The 18,593-nt window shown below is 43.9% G+C and overlaps 3 protein-coding genes across 5 annotated transcripts in view; 2 read left to right on the top strand and 1 right to left on the bottom strand.

Moving 5' to 3' along the window:
- Positions 1 to 2,003: 2,003 nt before the first annotated feature.
- LOC125711415 (galectin-4-like) lies at positions 2,004 to 18,532 on the top strand. 2 transcript variants are annotated; one of them, XM_048980289.1, is made up of 15 exons: positions 2,004 to 2,118; positions 10,923 to 11,011; positions 13,992 to 14,196; positions 14,296 to 14,409; positions 14,595 to 14,627; positions 15,352 to 15,378; positions 15,467 to 15,493; positions 15,606 to 15,632; positions 15,805 to 15,840; positions 15,947 to 15,976; positions 16,267 to 16,299; positions 17,348 to 17,377; positions 17,520 to 17,608; positions 17,837 to 18,002; positions 18,242 to 18,532. In XM_048980289.1, the coding sequence occupies exons 1-15, from the start codon at positions 2,074 to 2,076 to the stop codon at positions 18,386 to 18,388; spliced, it is 1,098 nt and encodes a 365-aa protein (XP_048836246.1). In that variant the 5' UTR covers positions 2,004 to 2,073; the 3' UTR covers positions 18,389 to 18,532. The 2 variants fall into 2 exon arrangements, with proteins under 2 accessions (XP_048836246.1, XP_048836245.1); XM_048980288.1 differs by lacking the exon at positions 2,004 to 2,118 and adding an exon at positions 10,460 to 10,761.
- On the top strand, positions 5,779 to 18,532 carry LOC125711417 (galectin-4-like). 2 transcript variants are annotated; one of them, XR_007383013.1, is made up of 5 exons: positions 5,779 to 6,061; positions 6,204 to 6,292; positions 6,674 to 6,839; positions 7,079 to 7,329; positions 18,493 to 18,532. XR_007383013.1 is itself a non-coding variant. In XM_048980291.1 (4 exons), the coding sequence occupies exons 1-4, from the start codon at positions 5,903 to 5,905 to the stop codon at positions 7,223 to 7,225; spliced, it is 561 nt and encodes a 186-aa protein (XP_048836248.1). In that variant the 5' UTR covers positions 5,779 to 5,902; the 3' UTR covers positions 7,226 to 7,417. The 2 variants fall into 2 exon arrangements, 1 of the variants encoding a protein (XP_048836248.1); XM_048980291.1 differs by lacking the exon at positions 18,493 to 18,532 and having other exon boundaries at positions 7,079 to 7,417.
- Positions 7,505 to 18,593, bottom strand: part of LOC125711414 (tyrosine-protein kinase receptor UFO-like) — a 28,493-nt gene continuing 17,404 nt past the window's right edge. The window contains exon 21 of the transcript XR_007383012.1: positions 7,505 to 7,949. The gene's annotated coding sequence lies outside the window, so the exon portion shown is untranslated. The remainder of the gene's footprint in view (positions 7,950 to 18,593) is intronic.

The following is an 18,593-nucleotide window of genomic DNA, read 5'->3' as shown; positions in this document are numbered from 1 at the left end:
TCTTTGCTTTGCCTGTTTCTTGTTTGGTGCTTCTAATTGTCTGTGTGTGTGTGTGTGCGCGCGCGCGTGTGTGTGTGCGTGTGTGTGTGTGTGTGTGTGGGGGGGGGGGTGAATGAACATTCATTAAGATTCACTCTCAGTAGCCTACAACTGTATACTAGACAGTCAGAAACCTGAGACCCCACCCACCTCCAAGTTAATGTTTGTTTTTAGTAGCCAAGTATTTAGTTTTGTTCACTGTGCAATATTAAGCAAATTTAATGTCAATTTGGAATGAATTCATCTCACTTCAGCTTTTCATTTATTTATCTTTACAGTACTTATTTATTTTTGCCCATCTGACAGGCCAGTTGCAGTGGGGGAGGGGGGGGCTTGAGGTCAAGTTGCAGTGGACTAAGCCTATCCATGTCTTTTTTGCAATTCAGTATGTTTAACGTTTTCATTGCATTTCATGGATCCTGCAACATGTACAACATGGCCAGCTGCCCCCCCCCCCCCCCCCACATGAAGCTGACTCTATTTAAATTACTCCATCAGACTGATGAATAATATGCATCCTCAAAACCTCTCCACATTTAAAAAAAAGCATAGAGATAGAAGAGAAAGTCATATATCTAATCTTACATAATAATTATCATATTAATATATTCATATTGACGAAATAACAATGCTGAAGAATGCCATTTTGACTTCCTGGTCCATAGGCTGTGGTCGTCATCTCTTAATGCCACTATGGACTGGTGAATCCACAATGTCTGGAAACCATGAGCGTTTCGGGGGCAGATCGTTCGTTTCTGAAATATATCGGGTATCGTGGTTTTCATTTTTCATTACAACAGCCGTGGAATCCCCTCACCTGGCTGATATCGTTGCTGAAACGCTGAGCACTTGTGGGCAGAGGTGTAGGTTTCATGTTAACATTGGGTGGGACGGATATATCCTGCTCAGAGGTGTGACGTTACGATTCTGTAGTTGCGCTGTATAGTTATTCATATTCATGAACTATTATTTTTCCATTCACAATATATAAGGTGTTTTATGACATATATATTTGTCTTTCCATTTTTACTGATATTCATCTTCACTAATACGGCAGCTTATGTGCGGTACTGTCCCTCATTGTGTACGCTGAATTTGCAGGAACTATTAAGATTACGTATAGATCATGATATTCTGCCACAAATGTCAGGCCGTGCACTGAGGGGAAATGATTCCCCTCAGGGTCCACGATGATGCCCCTGTCACCCTCCCACACCTTCTCTTCTCTCACAAACTTCCTAAATAACGTGTTGTGCTCTAGACTGCCCCCCCCTGCCACGGATTGCTTCCCCTGACGTCATCGCTACAGTGAACAGTGAAAATTTGCTGACTTATGATTACTGTATTTTTGGTATTTGGTTCAATGTCATTTCATTTTTAGGTGTGATGGTGCCGAGTCTGAAGCTAATCGCAGCATTATAGGTATGAAAAGAAGGCAGAATAGGAGAAATGCTGAAGCAGAATGACTTCGAACATAAGATATTGATTGATTGATTGATTTATCACTCTGTTAATCCCCGGACAAATATTCAGTTGTCATAGCAGCCAGGTAGATTTAAAGGTACATTATTCAAGTTGATGAATCACTTCTTGTGACTGAAGGTGACTATTTGCACAAACGAGCATCCAAAACAAAAGCATTACTGTCGCATTTGAATGAAAGTCTAGTAACTGTTACATTTGCAACGTTTCACACGAGGCTATTAATCTGCACTTAAGGTTTGATTGTAACTTTCCATAATAAATAATTCATGTGCGTATTTTTTTTAACATATTTCTGCTTAAGGCAAGAAAAATGACGTTACAGAGAGCAGTCGCTTCTGCTGCACAGGATAAGCAAAGCGACTTTGCCTTTAACAGGAGCAATTACGTCAGGGAAGGCAATCTGTGGCAGGGGGTCAGTTTAGAGCAGAACACCTGCTTGGTACCATTCACGACTAGGGCCCCTCCCACTCAGGGCTGTATAAGACAGGACTTGCACGTTCCATCTCACTCTTCCGCTGAAGCCTTGGAACCTTCTCTCCATCTGTCACCATGGCGTTTATGCCCCCACCGGGTTACCTGTCTGTCTACAACCCTGTGAGTGTAACCTCCGCTCTCTCAGCGCTGTTCAAATCAAACCTGAACATCCAAAATATTCTTCTGGCTGTTTTACCCGGATTTGTCACTTTTACGTTTGTCTGCCATCAGTGTTTCCTCTGTGTGGCTCATGTTTTGGATCGTATCTGTATCCTTCACAGTGCATCCCCTATCTGGGTCCTATCAATGGAGGACTGAGGCCAGGAATGTCCATCTACATCCAGGGGCATCTCCCTCATCACATGAAAAGGTGAGATCGGAGGTGGCGGTGCTGGGAGGGAGGCTATATGGAGCACTGCCATTTTCAGTGTTTCACACCTGATGGAAAAAGCAGTGCGCAGAGTTTCCTACAGATAGACAGAGCTGTGTGGTCAGGGCTGATCTCAGACCTGCTAATACTAAATTCACACTACACGACTTTTACAATCGTCAGAATGCTGTACTTTTCATACTACTACGACTTGTCTTATAATTGGGAGTCTTGAAGTCATTGTGGTTTACGCACTACATAACTGATCAGTGACAGGCAGTCACTCCCTAAAAGATCTTTCACCAGGAAGAATCGCCATAGTGCCACGTGGCTGTTGAAGAGAAGTGGCAAATTCCGTCCACCTCTTTCTCAGCTCAGGTCATCAAAAGCATCAAAAAGACATTGGTATTCTTGCTAAAGTTAAAAAAAAAAAATCCCTTTCTTTGCTCCAAACTTCATTCATTGTTGATCTGATGGCTTTGAAAGTTGTGTAGTGTACTTAGGGTGTAACTCTTGCAGGTTTGCCCTCACCCTCTGTCTACCTGCACCTTATCGCCACACTCATTGCCAGTCGCAACGTTAAGATTTGCTCTCACAAAGGGTAGGGCTTATTATTACTACTCTTGGCCAATAACCTTTCAGAGAACCTACGAAGGCGTGATCCCACTGTTATCAAGGACGTTTAACCTCTGTTTCAGACAGGTCTCCACCTATTCATGACTAAAGATTGAATTATGCAATTTCAGTAATTAGTCTATCTGGCCACTTGTACATAAATATCTCCTGTGAATCAAACCAAATAAATGTTATGTCACCCAGTGGACCACTTGCCCCCCCCCCCCAGTCAGTCTCCTGACTTACCGGCTCCTTGCTGCCTCCTATAGATTTTTCTGCAATTTGCAGTGCGGGGAGATGGAGGGTTCTGACATCGCCTTACACATAAACCCTCGATTCGATGGATGGGACAAGGTGGTCTTCAACAGCTTTCAGTGTGGGACATGGCAAGAGGAGAAGATCGTCCATATGATGCCATTTCACAAGGGGAAGACATTTGAAATGATCATCATCGTGAACACTGAGGGATACCAGGTCAGCCTGGATTGTGCGTGTATGTGAGTCAACAGTCTACCACAGCTTGTTGACATTCTGAGAAAGAAAACTAAGCCCTGGATTCTCTGGCTCCTGCAGGTGAACATTAATGGCTCAGAGTTCCACTTCTTCTACCATCGGTTGCCTGTGGAGATGGTGTGTTTCCTGAACATTGGAGGAGAGGTCACCATCCAGACACTCAACATCATTGGGGTGAGTGGCGATTAAGACCTTGGTGAGTCCGCCTGGCCATTGTAGGGTCTAAAAGTGACAACCTTCTGTGTGAACTCCCAGCAGATGTTCCACACTCCCAAACACGTGCTCATACAGCAGAATAACATGATGCAGTCCACTGTGTAACAGAAAGTGGCACAGCAGTGCCCCCCAGTGGTCGTCATTCTTCTCTGTTAGTTGCTGACTACTTTTTATTGCATCACTACTCAGGGAGGTGTACAGGGATTTCCAGGAGGGATGGGGGTGAGTTCTGCTTCAGTGGTGTTATTGTGGGTGTATATCTGCCATTCTTGCAAACACAACCTTCTAAATACATATTGTTGCACAGGTGCATTTTCTACATGCATGTTAATCTCACATTTGTCCTTTTCAGGGCGGGTACCCAGCCGGAGGAATGGGGGTAGGTCACATGTAGTGAATTACCATTGACATGTGTGTACCTGTGTGTTAAACAAGCACCATCTTCCCTTCTCATTTTACCCAGGGGGGGTTCCCAGTTGGAGGAATGGGTGGTATGGGGGTAAGCATCTCCTTCCCTGTGAACTCTCTGTCCCCTGGGGTGTGATTTCCACCCCTCGGTGAGTGTGGGAACCTGTTTCTGACACTGTGTATGTCTTCTCTCCCCCAGGTTGGTATGCCAGGCGTCCCAGGGATGGGAGTAAGTATGTCTGCTTTCTGCTCCTATAGCCCAACAGGAAAAACATTACGGCAGCAATGCAAAAGTCATGGGTTCTATTCTCAGCAACTACATGTAATTTGTAACCCTTCCCTCTATTGTAAGTCACTTTGGATATAATGTGAGATAAATGAATGACTGAATGCATGCATGTGCCGGCCTTGCTGATACCGCAGGCGGCTGTGTGATTTAACGTCAGTGCCGAATCACTTCATGACCTGTTAACTGCATTGGCGGCAGATTAACTGATATGGCGCTACTGTGTTTGCTTTTGTCACAGGGGCAGATGGGCTACCCTGGGGGCAACCTGCCGGTGAGTAAGTGGGGGGGGGGGGGGGGGGGGGGTGAGGAAAGGGGAAGGGAGGCTGGGTGAAGTGGGCGAGTCAGAAATGGAGACCTGGACTTACTAGCAAAGGCTTGATGTGACAGATAAACGAGTGGGGGCAGTGTTCCGAAATTTATTTTTCCTGAAAAGTATTCTCCTACTGGTAGCCAGAGGTAGGTAGTTCAGGTCCAGAGAGTAAAAGTCCAGAACAAGATTTAGTTTCAACCAAAAAAACAAAAAAAACAGGGAAACACGGTGAAGTTACAGTAAGGACGATAAGGCACACAAGCGGTGGGTAATCACACGATGGCTAAGACACGCGAGGATCAGGCAAGAACCACAGTTAAACGCACATGCGACAAATGGATACACAGCACCACAAATATACAAACATGGGCTATATACAAGCGCTTGCGAAGCATTCCGGGATACGCAGATACCGCTGGCGCTACAGTTGTATAGCGTATTTGAATTTTATATAGTTCAGTAATTTAATTTGTACAGTGAAAAGCGTCTGAAACTGCTGTACCGTATTTTGGAAGAGTCATTCAAATTCTGTTAATAGCGACACTGTCCATTCTATTACCTTATATTCGTGTAATAAATATTCAAATGTCAAATAGATGGTAATCTGCCTGAGACATAAAGACAAAGGGAAAAAAACTGTTATAATGACCATTGGCTTATAGTGATCAAATTCACCCAGACAGGCATGATCACTATAAACTGTTTATTTTGTTTGCAGGAAATGCAAACTATTTATTTTTCTACTTTTTTCTACTTTTGATTTTTTGTTTTGTTTGTTTTTTGTTGCTCAAAATATTCGATGAATGACCATAAATGGTTCACCTCTGTCTGTTTCCTTCGGTTATTTTAAAATCATAAAGATATAGTGTTTCGTTAGAAAAAATATCTCAGCTTTAATATTTGAGCATATTTACAATACAAACCATGTCAATGAAATATAAGGGCAAAAAACAAGCAAAGAAAAAAAGCCAAAATAATCATTCATTAATCATAATTGAGATAAAATATTTAGTTAATTTTGGTATTGATTTGAGGTCATATTGCCCAGCACTACTGTGAAAGACTATTTTGTAAACGGGGTTATAAAAACAGACCATAAATATGTACATCCCGTAGTGTTTGATCTGGTAGTACATTATTACAGATAAAACAGATCAAAAATATCAGACCTTAAAAATCCATTATGTGTGTGTCACAGGACATTTTCATAAAAAGGATGAAATTTCAGAACTCTAGCCAGATGGTGGGAATGCGATCTAATTTTCCAAGACTTTGTCTTTTATTTAATAACATTTACCTTGGTCTATTTCAGATGATGGGGGATATACCAGTCTATAACCCGGTAAGTGACGCGTAAGTGACACTGGTGTGGATGTTGGCCAGTGCAGAGTCCCTGTGGTCAGGGTCCCACTGTGACAGCGTGTGAATCTCATTTTCCCTGAGCTGGAGGCTACAGGCTGAGGCCTTGTGTGCTCTGTGTTCAGTCTGTCCCCTACGTAGACTTCATTCCAGCCGGGATGACCCCCAAACGGACCATCATCATCAGAGGCATGGTGCCCTATGGAGCCAATAGGTATGTCTCTTAATTAGTGTTGTTTTTTTTCCTTTTGCTTTGTTGAGCTCTTTCTTTAAAAGCAACTTTATTGGCATTCGCACAAATCTGTATACAGTCTAAACTGCTCTCCTGCTTATCTAGCCTTATGTATGTCTGGGTGTGTATGTGTGTGAGCATGGGTTATTTATATACAGTATTACATTGTGGGGACCATTTGTAGTTCCCACAAAGGGAAACTTAATTTTATAAAAATCTATGACTGCAATCAAAATACTAAAAATGCCATAAGTCTTTGTATTTTGTTTGGTTAAGGTTATCCTAATTGAGATTAGGGTTTTTCCCATTTTCCCAAAGACGTCCCCACAAAGATATAGATATCTAATTGTGTGTGTGGTGCAGGTTCACCATTAACTTCAAGGTGGCTGGGTCTGATGACATCGCCTTCCACCTGACCCCCCGGGTGATGGAGGGGGTGGTGATGCGAAACAGCTACCTGGAGGGCTATTGGGGAGAGGAGGAGAATGATATTAATTTCTGTCCCTTCCAGGAGGGACAGTACTTTGAAGTAAGCCCGACCTGCCGCCCCCCTTCCACCTCTCGATTCCATGCTCATGTTTGACATCTCCTTGACAACTGTCTCACCATCCTATGCTGAGGTTTAGTGACGAACGCTTATGAGGGGGCATGGAATGCACTGAACTATCAAACAAAACTGCATGATTCTCAGACCAACCCCAGCAGTGAGTCAGTGTGAGATCCCTGTCTTTTTCTCTCTCTCCCTGCTCGGTACCCTGTCTGTCTCAGATCTCCATACGATGCGGGAATCGGCGCTACAAGGTCTATGTGAACGGACAGCACCTGTGCAACTTCAGCCACCGCATCCATCCATTTGGAAAGGTTGACCGGCTGGAGGTTATTGGGGATGTGCAGCTCTCCTACATCCACTTCTGAGATTGAAACACTGCCCCCTGCTGGTCGGAGATCCCTTCACATGGCCCCAATTCTCTCCTCAAAGCATCGAGTGATGCTTCTGTCTGTCATCTACCTAAGTAAAGGTTATACTAATTATATAACCTGAATAAACCTTGAATAACATGTCTGGCTTTCTTACTGCGTACGCATGGAGCTTTACTGTATTTTATCCGACACACTCCTGAGTTTGTCACTCTTAAGTGTTTTATTTAATACAAAACCAACGCTTCACATGTAAAAATCTCCACAAAAAAAGTAACATCAGCTGAATTCTTCTCTCTCCCAGTCCAATGGAAGAATTAACACTGAATATGGACATTAAGTTGGTATATCAATGCTATGTCCCGGCTTTCAGAAGGCACACTTTGAAAATGTTAAAGCCCTTTTACAAAGTAGAAAATCCACCATTATAGGTGAAGATCTGCATGCCGACCACAGCCATGTTTTCAAAACCTGCTTGAGGATGATGATGTCTGCATTGTCCTGTGTATGTCCAAATTATACAAAAATATTAAATAATGAACCTGGTACCAGTCATGGAGGAAGATACAAATACTACATAATCTTTAGTCTATGAATCACTTGCGCTTGATGATAAAAAGGAATCTTGCCGCTTGGTTCACCTGCAGGCGACACAGTACCCGTGTCATTCTGTTCTCTGGCATCGGTTTTTCCTCACTTGGAAAGAGGTGTTATTTTTGGACTGTCAATCAAACACACCTAATATGCTGCAAAGATCTGGAAACTTGTGGCTAAATACCCAATTTTTATCAGAAGAATCCTTTAAAATTTGCTCAGCAAGTGTTGACTAAGGACGGTCACTAGTCTGGAATGATGCGTTAAGGGATGTTCACACATAGGATAAAGGTCATCATATTGACAGGTGGAATGGGCTCTTTGCAGCACCATTTTGACTGAATGATTTTTTATGATTTGCTTATCCAACCCAAAGGCCCCTTAAACAGAAGCTGTCAGACAATATGTACTCTAAAATGTTGCTTTTCAATTGGATTTGACTATTTTTGATTGGCTGGAAATCACCATGGTTGCCAATTGGTCCATACCAGTATGTGTTCTGACAGTAGAGGCAGTGGGTGGGACTAAACCTTGCTTTGATCGGCAGCTTCTTTGTGTCATGGTCCTGCTTCCGCAGTTCTGTCACGTGCCCACTGTCTAATGGCTCTGGCTGTGGTCGCTCATTGCCCAGAGCAACCACTGTGCTAGTGGTGCAAGGCTCACATGTAGTAACCCTCTTTGTGAGTGTCAGCCAGTGTTCATCTATTGTGCGTTTGAAGGTCTTACTGAGAGGGCAATGCCCATAGGAGCCACTAGGTGGGAGGAGAGAGCAGCCTCTGCTCTCAGTGCCTCTCTGCTCCTCCCCACATGTGCCTCTCCTGTCTTTGTAATCCCTTCATTTAACACTGAACATGCGTTTGTGTTGCTGACATGCAATACCAGGATCTTTTCTGGAGTCGAAAACATTCAGAGGTAAGGTGACTTGAAGTTAAGGAAAATGATTCGCCCCCCATCCTCCTCACTACTATGGTGCCTAGACACAGAGCTCTGTGAGGACCTAAAAACAGGTGGCTCATTCCTGGTACTTTGATAAGTTTGGATGTTGGAGGGGATGAGGATCAGGAAGATGGACTGGTGTACTACATCGTAGACGAGAGTACTGGCTATAAGGAGCAAGCCCTGACCTTATTTGGCATCATCCATACCATCATCTCCTTCCTTTGCATCATTGGCTTCAACTGCCTTAAGGCAGGTTGATTTGCTACATGGTTTTTTTGTGATGTCACAGGTCATGTGTTGGTCATCTTTAAGAGAGAGATGGAGGTGGCACGAAACCTGGAGTTTGATGGTGTCACTGAGCAACCCAAACATGACAAGGGTCAATGGGATCAACATGGCCCAAAATACAACCCAGATCTTGTGCATAAATCGAGTGATTCAAAATCTGAATAGAGGAAAGTGCCCTTTCCTGCGTTCAGACACCTTGCAGCATCTCTACAGAGTGGTTAGGTTGAGCCTGAGATCCACCTATAACTGGCCTTCCATATCTTTGCCAGTTGGTGAAGACATTGGGCCTGCTAGCGGTCGAGGTCTACCTCTACACTGTGGTGGCCTTCAGCTTCTGGGGGGGGGGGGGGGGGTAACAGGTTAACCCACCAAGAGTAATACTAGTAATGCTACTTTGACAATGTTAAAACAAAAATGACAGACACTCTTTGTTGATAGAAGTGACAAACTGATATGTCAGAACCATGGCAGCACAACCATCAACGATTTTAGTTTGCAGGAAAAGACCACAAATAAAGTCAGCCATTGCTAAACAAACAAACAAACAAAAAAAAGTATGTTTGAGGTCTATGGTTTAGTCTTCAGCAAGCTAAGAAATCAAACTCGACTGACCTGTCAGACCAGCTGAATGTCCGTTTTGTCACTTTCATTCAGATTCACTCTCAATGTCCTACAACTGTATGCAAGACAGTAAGAAAAATGAGTCAATCCACCTCCAAATTAACGTTCGTTTTTAGCAGTCAAATACTTTGCCTGTTTCATTTGCTGTTCAATATTAAACTAATTTTAATATCAACATGGAGTGAATTAATCTCATTTTAGTTTTTCATTCATTTATTTTCACAATGTATGCAATATTTACTCTTCCCACCCCACCAGTTTTTCCAGAGCTGTACATTGTTGCCCCTCCCCATTGGAAGGCGAGAGCATAAACCAGGCTCTTCTGTCCGAATTCCTAGTCAGAAATTTCAACTGTAACGCCCCCTGAAATCGGAATTCCTACTCCGAAAGTGGGAGGAATCCTGATCTCAGAATGGACGGTGGCTTTATCAACAGAAGTTTAAGTTAATTTAAGTTTTAAGTTATGTACTGTTTCTTAGTACTTATGTATTATTTGTGTCTTATTAAATCGGTCATACACACAGTACTGGCCAAACTACTGTAGACTAAGGTGTTTATATGAACGAAGATAAAGGTCATTTAAACTGTGGTAACGGAAATCCGTTAAGTTATCCAGCTAAACAAGAAATCTTGCTTTTTGAAACTGGTCCCCAGGGTTGCTGACTTTGGTCAGCTGACTGACGTTTTTTAAATTCGCGACAAGTTCTTACACACGTGCACGTATCAGTTTTATTATCTTTTGTTTGTTTGCAAACTACCCCAACGCTTTTGATGTTCCAATTTTAGATTATTATTGGAATATTATAGATTTGGCGTAAGATCTCTTGCGTGAGCGTGTGTGTCACGCCAGTTGCGTGAGAGTTGACAACCCTGTGTCCCCGGTATTGCTAAATGCGGTACTGGAACGTGGTTAACTCAGGTGTGACGTCACACCAGCTCTGACTTCCGACCTCCGAGGTAAATGAAACGGAGTATATTAGACCGGACTTACAGGCTCCTACACACTCTTCCGCTGAAGCCTTGGAACCTTCTCTCCACCTGTGACCATGGCGTTTATGCCCCCACCGGGTTACCTGTCTGTCTACAACCCTGTCAGTGTAACCTCCGCTCTCTCAGCGCTGTTCAAATCAAACCTGAACATCCAAAATATTCTTCTGGCTGTTTTACCCGGATTTGTCACTTTTACGTTTGTCTGCCATCAGTGTTTCCTCTGTGTGGCTCATGTTTTGGATCGTATCTGTATCCTTCACAGTGCATCCCCTATCTGGGTCCTATTAATGGAGGACTGAGACCAGGAATGTCCATCTACATCCAGGGGCATCTCCCTCATCACATGAAAAGGTGAGATCGGAGGTGGCGGTGCTGGGAGGGAGGCTATATGGAGCACTGCCATTTTCAGTGTTTCACACCTGATGGAAAAAGCGGTGCGCAGAGTTTCCTACAGATAGACAGAGCTGTGTGGTCAGGGCTGATCTCAGACTTAAGGGGTCGGCAAAACTCAGAGTATCTCAACACCCTTCTCTTAGCAAGCTGTGATCCGAGTGAATGTCGTTCTTTTCCCCAGTGTGATTAGGAGGGGGTTTATGGTCCGTGTTCGGCAATATAATTCATTTTCGTTTAGGGGAGGGAAGCAAAAACGTAAAACAGGCCGTTTTACTAGTAAAAAGAAAATTTCCATAGCGGATTGTTTTTGCGTTTATTGGCGTCTGTTTAGAGAAGTCAGAGAGCGCCTCTTATTTTGCTTGCCTGGACGTGGGTTGGGTTAGACGTGCACCTCATTGGCCAGGTACATCGCAAAGACCACGCCTCCCACCAGCGCTACCCGGACTGCATGTTTACCTGAGTCTGCGCTTGGGAACTTTTAAAATTATGGCAATAAAGTAGCCTGAACCAAAGAACATCTTAACAGTACTTCAAAAAAACTTTGCCTTTGTGGTTATAAAATGAATACAAACTTAAATTAAACAGTAACATCAACATAATGAGGATTATATTCTCACATAATGAACCCAATGCAATACATCCCATAATACAAATCAATCTTACACACTATAACAGAGTCCCATACGGGGACACTGTCCCATACGGACCCGGACCGATAGCCAAAACAGAAAGTTATTTAAAACCTGACGGGGCGCTTCTATTTTAACCGGCGCAGCTTTTGTGGTCTTTTCGGTAGCGGTTTAGCGCTAGAACCGCCCTTTCCCACGCCAATGAACGTCAAACGCCTTTGACAGCCAAGCAAGACACAGTTCTGCGTATGGAGCCCTTTGTTTGCGCTAATGTGCCATTAGTGTTAATAGCAGCGAAGCTAACGCCTGTGACCAAAAAGCCGCAATGTTCCTAAGAGAGTGGCTGCCCTGTCCTGAAATTGTAAAACTGAAAAGTTCTCAAACACAGTATGTATTATATAACATGTTGGATAAATAGAGGTAGTTTATTGGTGACCTCGTGTTTGTTGAAATTTCCGCTTTTTAAACAACTGTATAAACTAATGTTATTTGTTATATAAATCAACTCAGGTGAAAAAAAGTATGTTTGCAGGGTTACCAAATCTCAAGCATCTTGCATGACACTTACGCTTTCAGACTAACTAATGACACACAACTAGAAACAGCTGATGACACTGGGATTCCATACGAGGCAGCGAGGGGGGCCCGGCACACAAGGGGATCGGCACGAGCAGGTTTTTTTTTAAAGTTTTGAAAGAGTCAGGTATTGAGATTTTTATACAAATCAATCTTACACACTGTAACAGAGGTCACTAACAGGCTGTCCGCCTTTTTTCGTTCTTTCTTTTCTTTTAAGGCTACTTAAATATATCTCACTTTAAATAGTTAGACATTATGATCTTCCGGACATTTGCTTCAAAAAATTCTCTAACTGGGCCTCTAAATTTTAGTTGAATACCCCTGCACTATAACATACTCAATTAGCGTCTGCACATCGCTACTGGTAACACGAAAGGTAAATAATATATATCCGGTTAAACGCAACACATTAGCGAATTAAATGTACATGCAAATGTAAACAGGAATAACTTAAACAATGTATTACTAACGGAATCGGGGAATTACAATTAAATACCGCTTCCACAACTCGGGGAAGTAATGCAATTATCGGTAAGTGCGCAAGTAACTAATGTACGTTTTCTGTATTGCAACACTTACATTTCAGAGTGTGCGTGGACATTCAAGTAACAGAAGGGGTGATTTCGGCTGATAATTAGTTCATTCAGTTCGTTAACTTAACTATACGCGCTGCCTCCCTCGCGCCAGCTGCCTGCATCCTTTGCCCTCGTCTGGCCATACGTCTTACGAACGCATGTTACCAGTCCTCGTACGTGTCAACGTTAGTAAATTATTATAAGTACCGGGACTTTTGTACACACACGCCCTAAACCTGATTGATAAATGAACTCATCTAAACTAAGCAGCATAAATTAAATTGTAAAATACGTGGTCTGGCTGCTTGCAACTGGTATACGTATCAGACCTGCGTAAAGTTGTCCCCTACGCACTTATCAATATAATGTGAGGGTCAACAATTGTCTACCGGTGTAAAAAGTCCTGTGAACAAGGTTAAAACAAGCGATATTTTGGCCACGTCCGCCACTGTACAAACTCACCTAGTGTAAATGACAATGTTACAAACCAAAAACTGTTTTTCCATTTATGCTGAAAATGGAAATTTTCGTCCTGGATGGAGTTTCACAAAAGCCACATTTCAGTGACCTAAAATGCCATTTGTGTGTGGATGAAAGGCTGATATGCCCAGAAAAATCTATATTTTTAAAAAATACCCATGTACATGTGGACAAGGCCTAACACTGGTGAAAATGCCGAGTCGCCAACTTCAGCTGATTTTCAGTTTGAGACAAGGTAGCTCACACATGGCTGTGACAATTTTGACGTGAGAGAATGTCACGCCGGAGGTGTGTGAGTTCACATCCCTGAAAACCGACCAATTTTTTTTTATGTGTTTCTTTTTCCCAATCTGAAATCAAGCCAAAATATACTAATATGCACTTTATCACGATACGGTTTGCTCTCACAAAGGGTAGGGCTTATTATTGTTACTCTTGGCCAATAACCTTTCATATGAGCTGTGGAGGCGTTTAACCTATTTCAGACAGGTCTCCACCCATTCATAATTAAAGATTGAATTATGCAATTTCAGTAATTAGTCTATCTGGCCACTTGAACATAAATATTGTGTCTCCTGTGAATCAAACCAAATAAATGTTATGTCACCCAGTGGACCACTTGCCCCCCCCCCCAGTCAGTCTCCTGACTTACCGGCTCCTTGTTGCCTCCTATAGATTTTTCTGCAATTTGCAGTGCGGGGAGATGGAGGGTTCTGACATCGCCTTACACATAAACCCTCGATTCGATGGATGGGACAAGGTGGTCTTCAACAGCTTTCAGTGTGGGACATGGCAGGAAGAGGAGAAGATCCATAGGATGCCGTTTAGCAAGGGGCAGCTCTTTGAACTGATCATCATCGTGGAGTGTGAGGGATACCAGGTCAGCCTGGATTGTGCGTGTATGTGAGTCAACAGTCTACCACAGCTTGTTGACATTCTGAGAAAGAAAACTAAGCTCTGGATTCTCTGGCTCCTGCAGGTGAACATTAATGGCACCAGGTTCCACTTGTTCCGGCATCGCTTACCTATGGAGATGGTGTATTTCCTGAACATTGGAGGAGAGGTCATCATCCAGACACTCAACATCATTGGGGTGAGTCACTGGGACAGCATGCTGTGTGAACTCCCAGCAGATGTTCCACACTCCCCAACACGTGCTCATACAGCAGAATAACATGATGCAGTCCACCGTGTAACAGAAAGTGGCACAGCAGTGCCCCCCAGTGGTCATCATTCTTCTCTGCTAGTTGCTGACTACTTTTTTGTATTGCTCCTCAGGGCAGTGTACAGGGATTTCCAGGAGGGATGGGGGTGAGTGTTCTTCAGTGGTCTGTAGCTATGGGTGTATAACTGCCATATTAGCAAACACAACCTCCCACTTAGTGATGTAAGAAACCAGGATGAATCATTTCAAAACTTTTCCCACTGTTATTGTGATCTGCAACCTGTACAGTTCAATTGGAAATACAAATCTGGTAGGGGGAGAAATATCAAAAAAAAAAAAAAAAAAAAGCCATGCGATAAGCTGGTTGCATTAGTGTACGCACCTGTAAACTAATAATTTATCGAAGCAGCTTTTGATTTCATTACAGCCTTCAGTCTTTTTGGGTAGGAGTCAATCAGCATGACACATCTTGACTTGGGCAATATGTTGACTTGAGCCCACCCTTCTTTGCATAAGTGCTCCAAACCTGTCAGAATGCGAGAACATCTCGTGTGCACAGCTCTCCTCGAGTCGCCCCACAGATATTCAGTTGGATTTAGGTCTGGGTTCTGACTGGGTCATTCCGAAGCTTTAATTTTCTTCTGCTGTAGTCATTCGTTTGCTAATTTGAATGTATGCTTGGGGTCATTGTCGTGCTGAAAGGTGAAATTCCTCTTCATCTTCAGCTTTCTAGCAGACGCCTGAAGGTTTTGAGCCGGTATTGAGTGGTATTTGGAACTGTTCATAACTCCCTCCACCTTGACTAAAGTACATGTTGTTGCGTACGTGCATTTAATACGCTTATGTTAACTTCACATTTGTCCCTTTCAGGGCGTTTACCCAGCCGGAGGAATGGGGGTAGGTCACATGTAGTGAACTGCCAGTGACACATGTGTACCTGTCTGTGTATTAAACCAGCACCATCTTCCCTTCTCATTTTAACCAGGGGGGGTTCCCAGCAGGTGGAATGCCGGTAGGTCACATGTAGTGAATTGCCGTTGACGTGTGTGTGTGTGTGTGTGTGCCTGTGTGTGTGTGCGCCTGTGTGTATGTTAAGCACTGATTTCCCTTCTCATTTTAATCAGGGAGGGTACTCAGCCGGCGTAATGGCAGTAAGTCACATCAAAAGTATTTTGTTTGCTTTCTTGGCTAAGGTTAGGGCTGGGTAGGGGTTAAGGTCGTCATTGTCGCAATTAGGGTTTTGCCCATAGAAATGAATGCAGTCCCTGCAAAGATATGAATACAAGTGTGTGTGTATGTGTGTTCTTTTCTCATTTTTACCAGGGGGGGTTCCCAGATGGTGGAATGGGTGGTATGGCGGTAAGCACTTCCTTCCCTGTGGACTCTCAGACCCCTGGGGTGTGATTTCCACCCCTCAGTGAGTGTGGGAACCTGCATCTGACACTATGGGTTTCTCCTCCCCCAGGTTGGTATGCCAGGCCTCCCAGGGATGGGAGTAAGTATGTCTGCTTTCTGCTTCTGTAGCTCAACAGATAGAGCATTGCACAAACAACTGAAAGGTTGTGGGTTCAATTCCCAGGGACTACATGTAATTTGTAACCCTTCCCTCTATTGTAAGTCACTTTGAATATAACATGAGATAAATGAATGACTGAATGCATGCATGTGCCGGCCTTGCTGATACCGCAGGCGGCTGTGTGATTTAACGTCATCACTTCATGACCTGTTAACTGCATTGGCGGCAGATTAACTGATATGGCGCTACTGTGTTTGCTTTTGTCACAGGGGCAGATGGGCTACCCTGGGGGCAACCTGCCGGTGAGTAAGTGGGGGGGTCAGGAGTGAGGAAGAGGGACGGGCGGCTGGGTGAGGTGGGAGAGCCGGAAATGGAGACCTGGACTTACTAACAAAGGCTTGATATGATGGATAAATGAGGGGGGGCAGTGTTCTGAAATTTATTTTTCCTGCTTAAAATATTTTCCTACTGGTAGCCAGAGGTAGGTAGTTCAGGTCCAGAGAGTAAAAGTCCAGACCCATGATTTGAAACTGGTGTTTCAACCAACCAGTTAAGTACATTGTGACTGACTCTTTATATTCAACTGGTTGGTCGAAACAAAATAAAGTGGCGTAAAGCTCAGCACCGCTGGACTCTGGAGCAGCGGAAACGTGTTCTGTAGAGTGACAAATAATCATTCTCAGTCTGACAGTCTGATGGACGAGTCTGGTTTTGATGGATGGCAGAAGAATGGTGCCTACCTGACTGTATTGTGCCAACTGTAAGGTTTCATGGAGGAGGGATAATGGTGTGGGATTGTTTTTCCGGGGTTCGGCTTGGCCACTTAGTTCCAGTTAAGGAAGCTTAGGAATATTGATGCCTATGGATTTAGAATGGGATGTCATAAAAGTTCCTGTAGATGTAATGGGCAGGTGTCAAATAGTGCAGTGGTTCTCAAACTCAGTCTTCGGAACCCACTGCCCTGCTTGTTTTCCAGCTATCCCTGCCCTACACACTGCTGATTACCTGGATCAGGTGTGTTCGGTCAATCTGAAGCTGAAAGACAGCTGGGACTTGTGTGTGGGGCAGGAATAGCAGGAAAACAAGCAGGGCAGTGGGGCCCGAGGACCGAGTTTGAGAACCACTGATACAGTGTATGTGCTTCCTGTAGTATTTGAGATGGTATTTCATTATTACAGAACAAATCAAGCCATAAATAACAGCACACACACGCACGCACGCAACAGATTTATATGGTACGATAACTCAGCCAGGACAGTTTCATATGCAGGATGAAATTTCAGAACTCTAGCCAGATGGTGGGAATGCGGTCTAATTTTATTTAATAACATTTACCTTGGTCTATTTCAGATGATGGCGAGTATGCCAGTCTATAACCCGGTAAGTGACGTGTAAGTGACACTGGTGTGGATGTTGGCCAGTGCAGAGTCCCTGTGGTCAGGGTCCCACTGTGACAGCGTGTGAATCTCATTTTCCCTGAGCTGGAGGCTACAGGCTGAGGCCTTGTGTGCTCTGTGTTCAGTCTGTCCCCTACGTAGACTTCATTCCAGGTGGCTTGACCCACAAACGGACCATCATCATCAGAGGCATGGTGCCCTTTGGAGCCAATAGGTATGTCTCTTAATTACTTTTGTGTGTGTGTGTGTTACATTATGGAGACCATATTGTTCAGTCCCCACAAAGGGAAACTCGATTTTATAAAAATTTGTGACTGCGATCAACACTATTTGTTTGGTTACTTATGGTTGGAATTGTTGGGGTTTGGGATTTTTCCCATAAAAATGAGACCCTATATAGTCCTCACAAAGATATAGATATCTAATTGTGTGTGTGGTGCAGGTTCACCATTAACTTCAAAGTGGCTGGGTCTGATGACATCGCCTTCCACCTGACCCCCCGCATGATGGAGGGGGTGGTGATGCGAAACAGCTACCTGGGAGGCTGGTGGGGCCAGGAGGAGAATGATATCAGTTTCTGTCCCTTCCAGCAAGGACAGTACTTTGAAGTAAGCCCGACCTGCCGCCCCCCTTCCACCTCTCGATTCCGTGTTCATGTTTGACATCTCCTTGACAACAGTCTCACCATCCTATGCTGAGGTTTAGTGACGAACGCTTATGAGGGGGCATGGAATGCACTGAACTATCAAACAAAACTGCATGATTCTCAGACCAACCCCAGCAGTGAGTCAGTGTGAGATCCCTGTCTGTTTCTCTCTCTCCCTGCTCGGTACCCTGTCTGTCTCAGATCTCCATACGATGCGGGAATCGGCGCTACAAGGTCTATGTGAACGGACAGCACCTGTGCAACTTCACCCACCGCATCCATCCATTTGGAAAGGTTGACCGGCTGGAGGTTATTGGGGATGTGCAGCTCTCCTACATCCACTTCTGAGATTGAAACACTGCCCCCTGCTGGTCGGAGATTCATTCACATGGCCCCAATTCTCTCCTCAAAGCCTCGAGTGATGCTTCTGTCTGTCATCTACCTAAGTATAGGTTATACTAATTATACAACCTGAATAAACCTTGAATAACATGTCTGGCTTTCTTACTGCGTACGCATGGAGCTTTACTGTATTTTATCCAACACACTCCTG

Source organism: Brienomyrus brachyistius, chromosome 17 (assembly GCF_023856365.1).
Source record: "Brienomyrus brachyistius isolate T26 chromosome 17, BBRACH_0.4, whole genome shotgun sequence".
Lineage (NCBI taxonomy): Eukaryota > Metazoa > Chordata > Actinopteri > Osteoglossiformes > Mormyridae > Brienomyrus > Brienomyrus brachyistius.
This window is presented reverse-complemented; position numbering and strand designations above follow the sequence as displayed.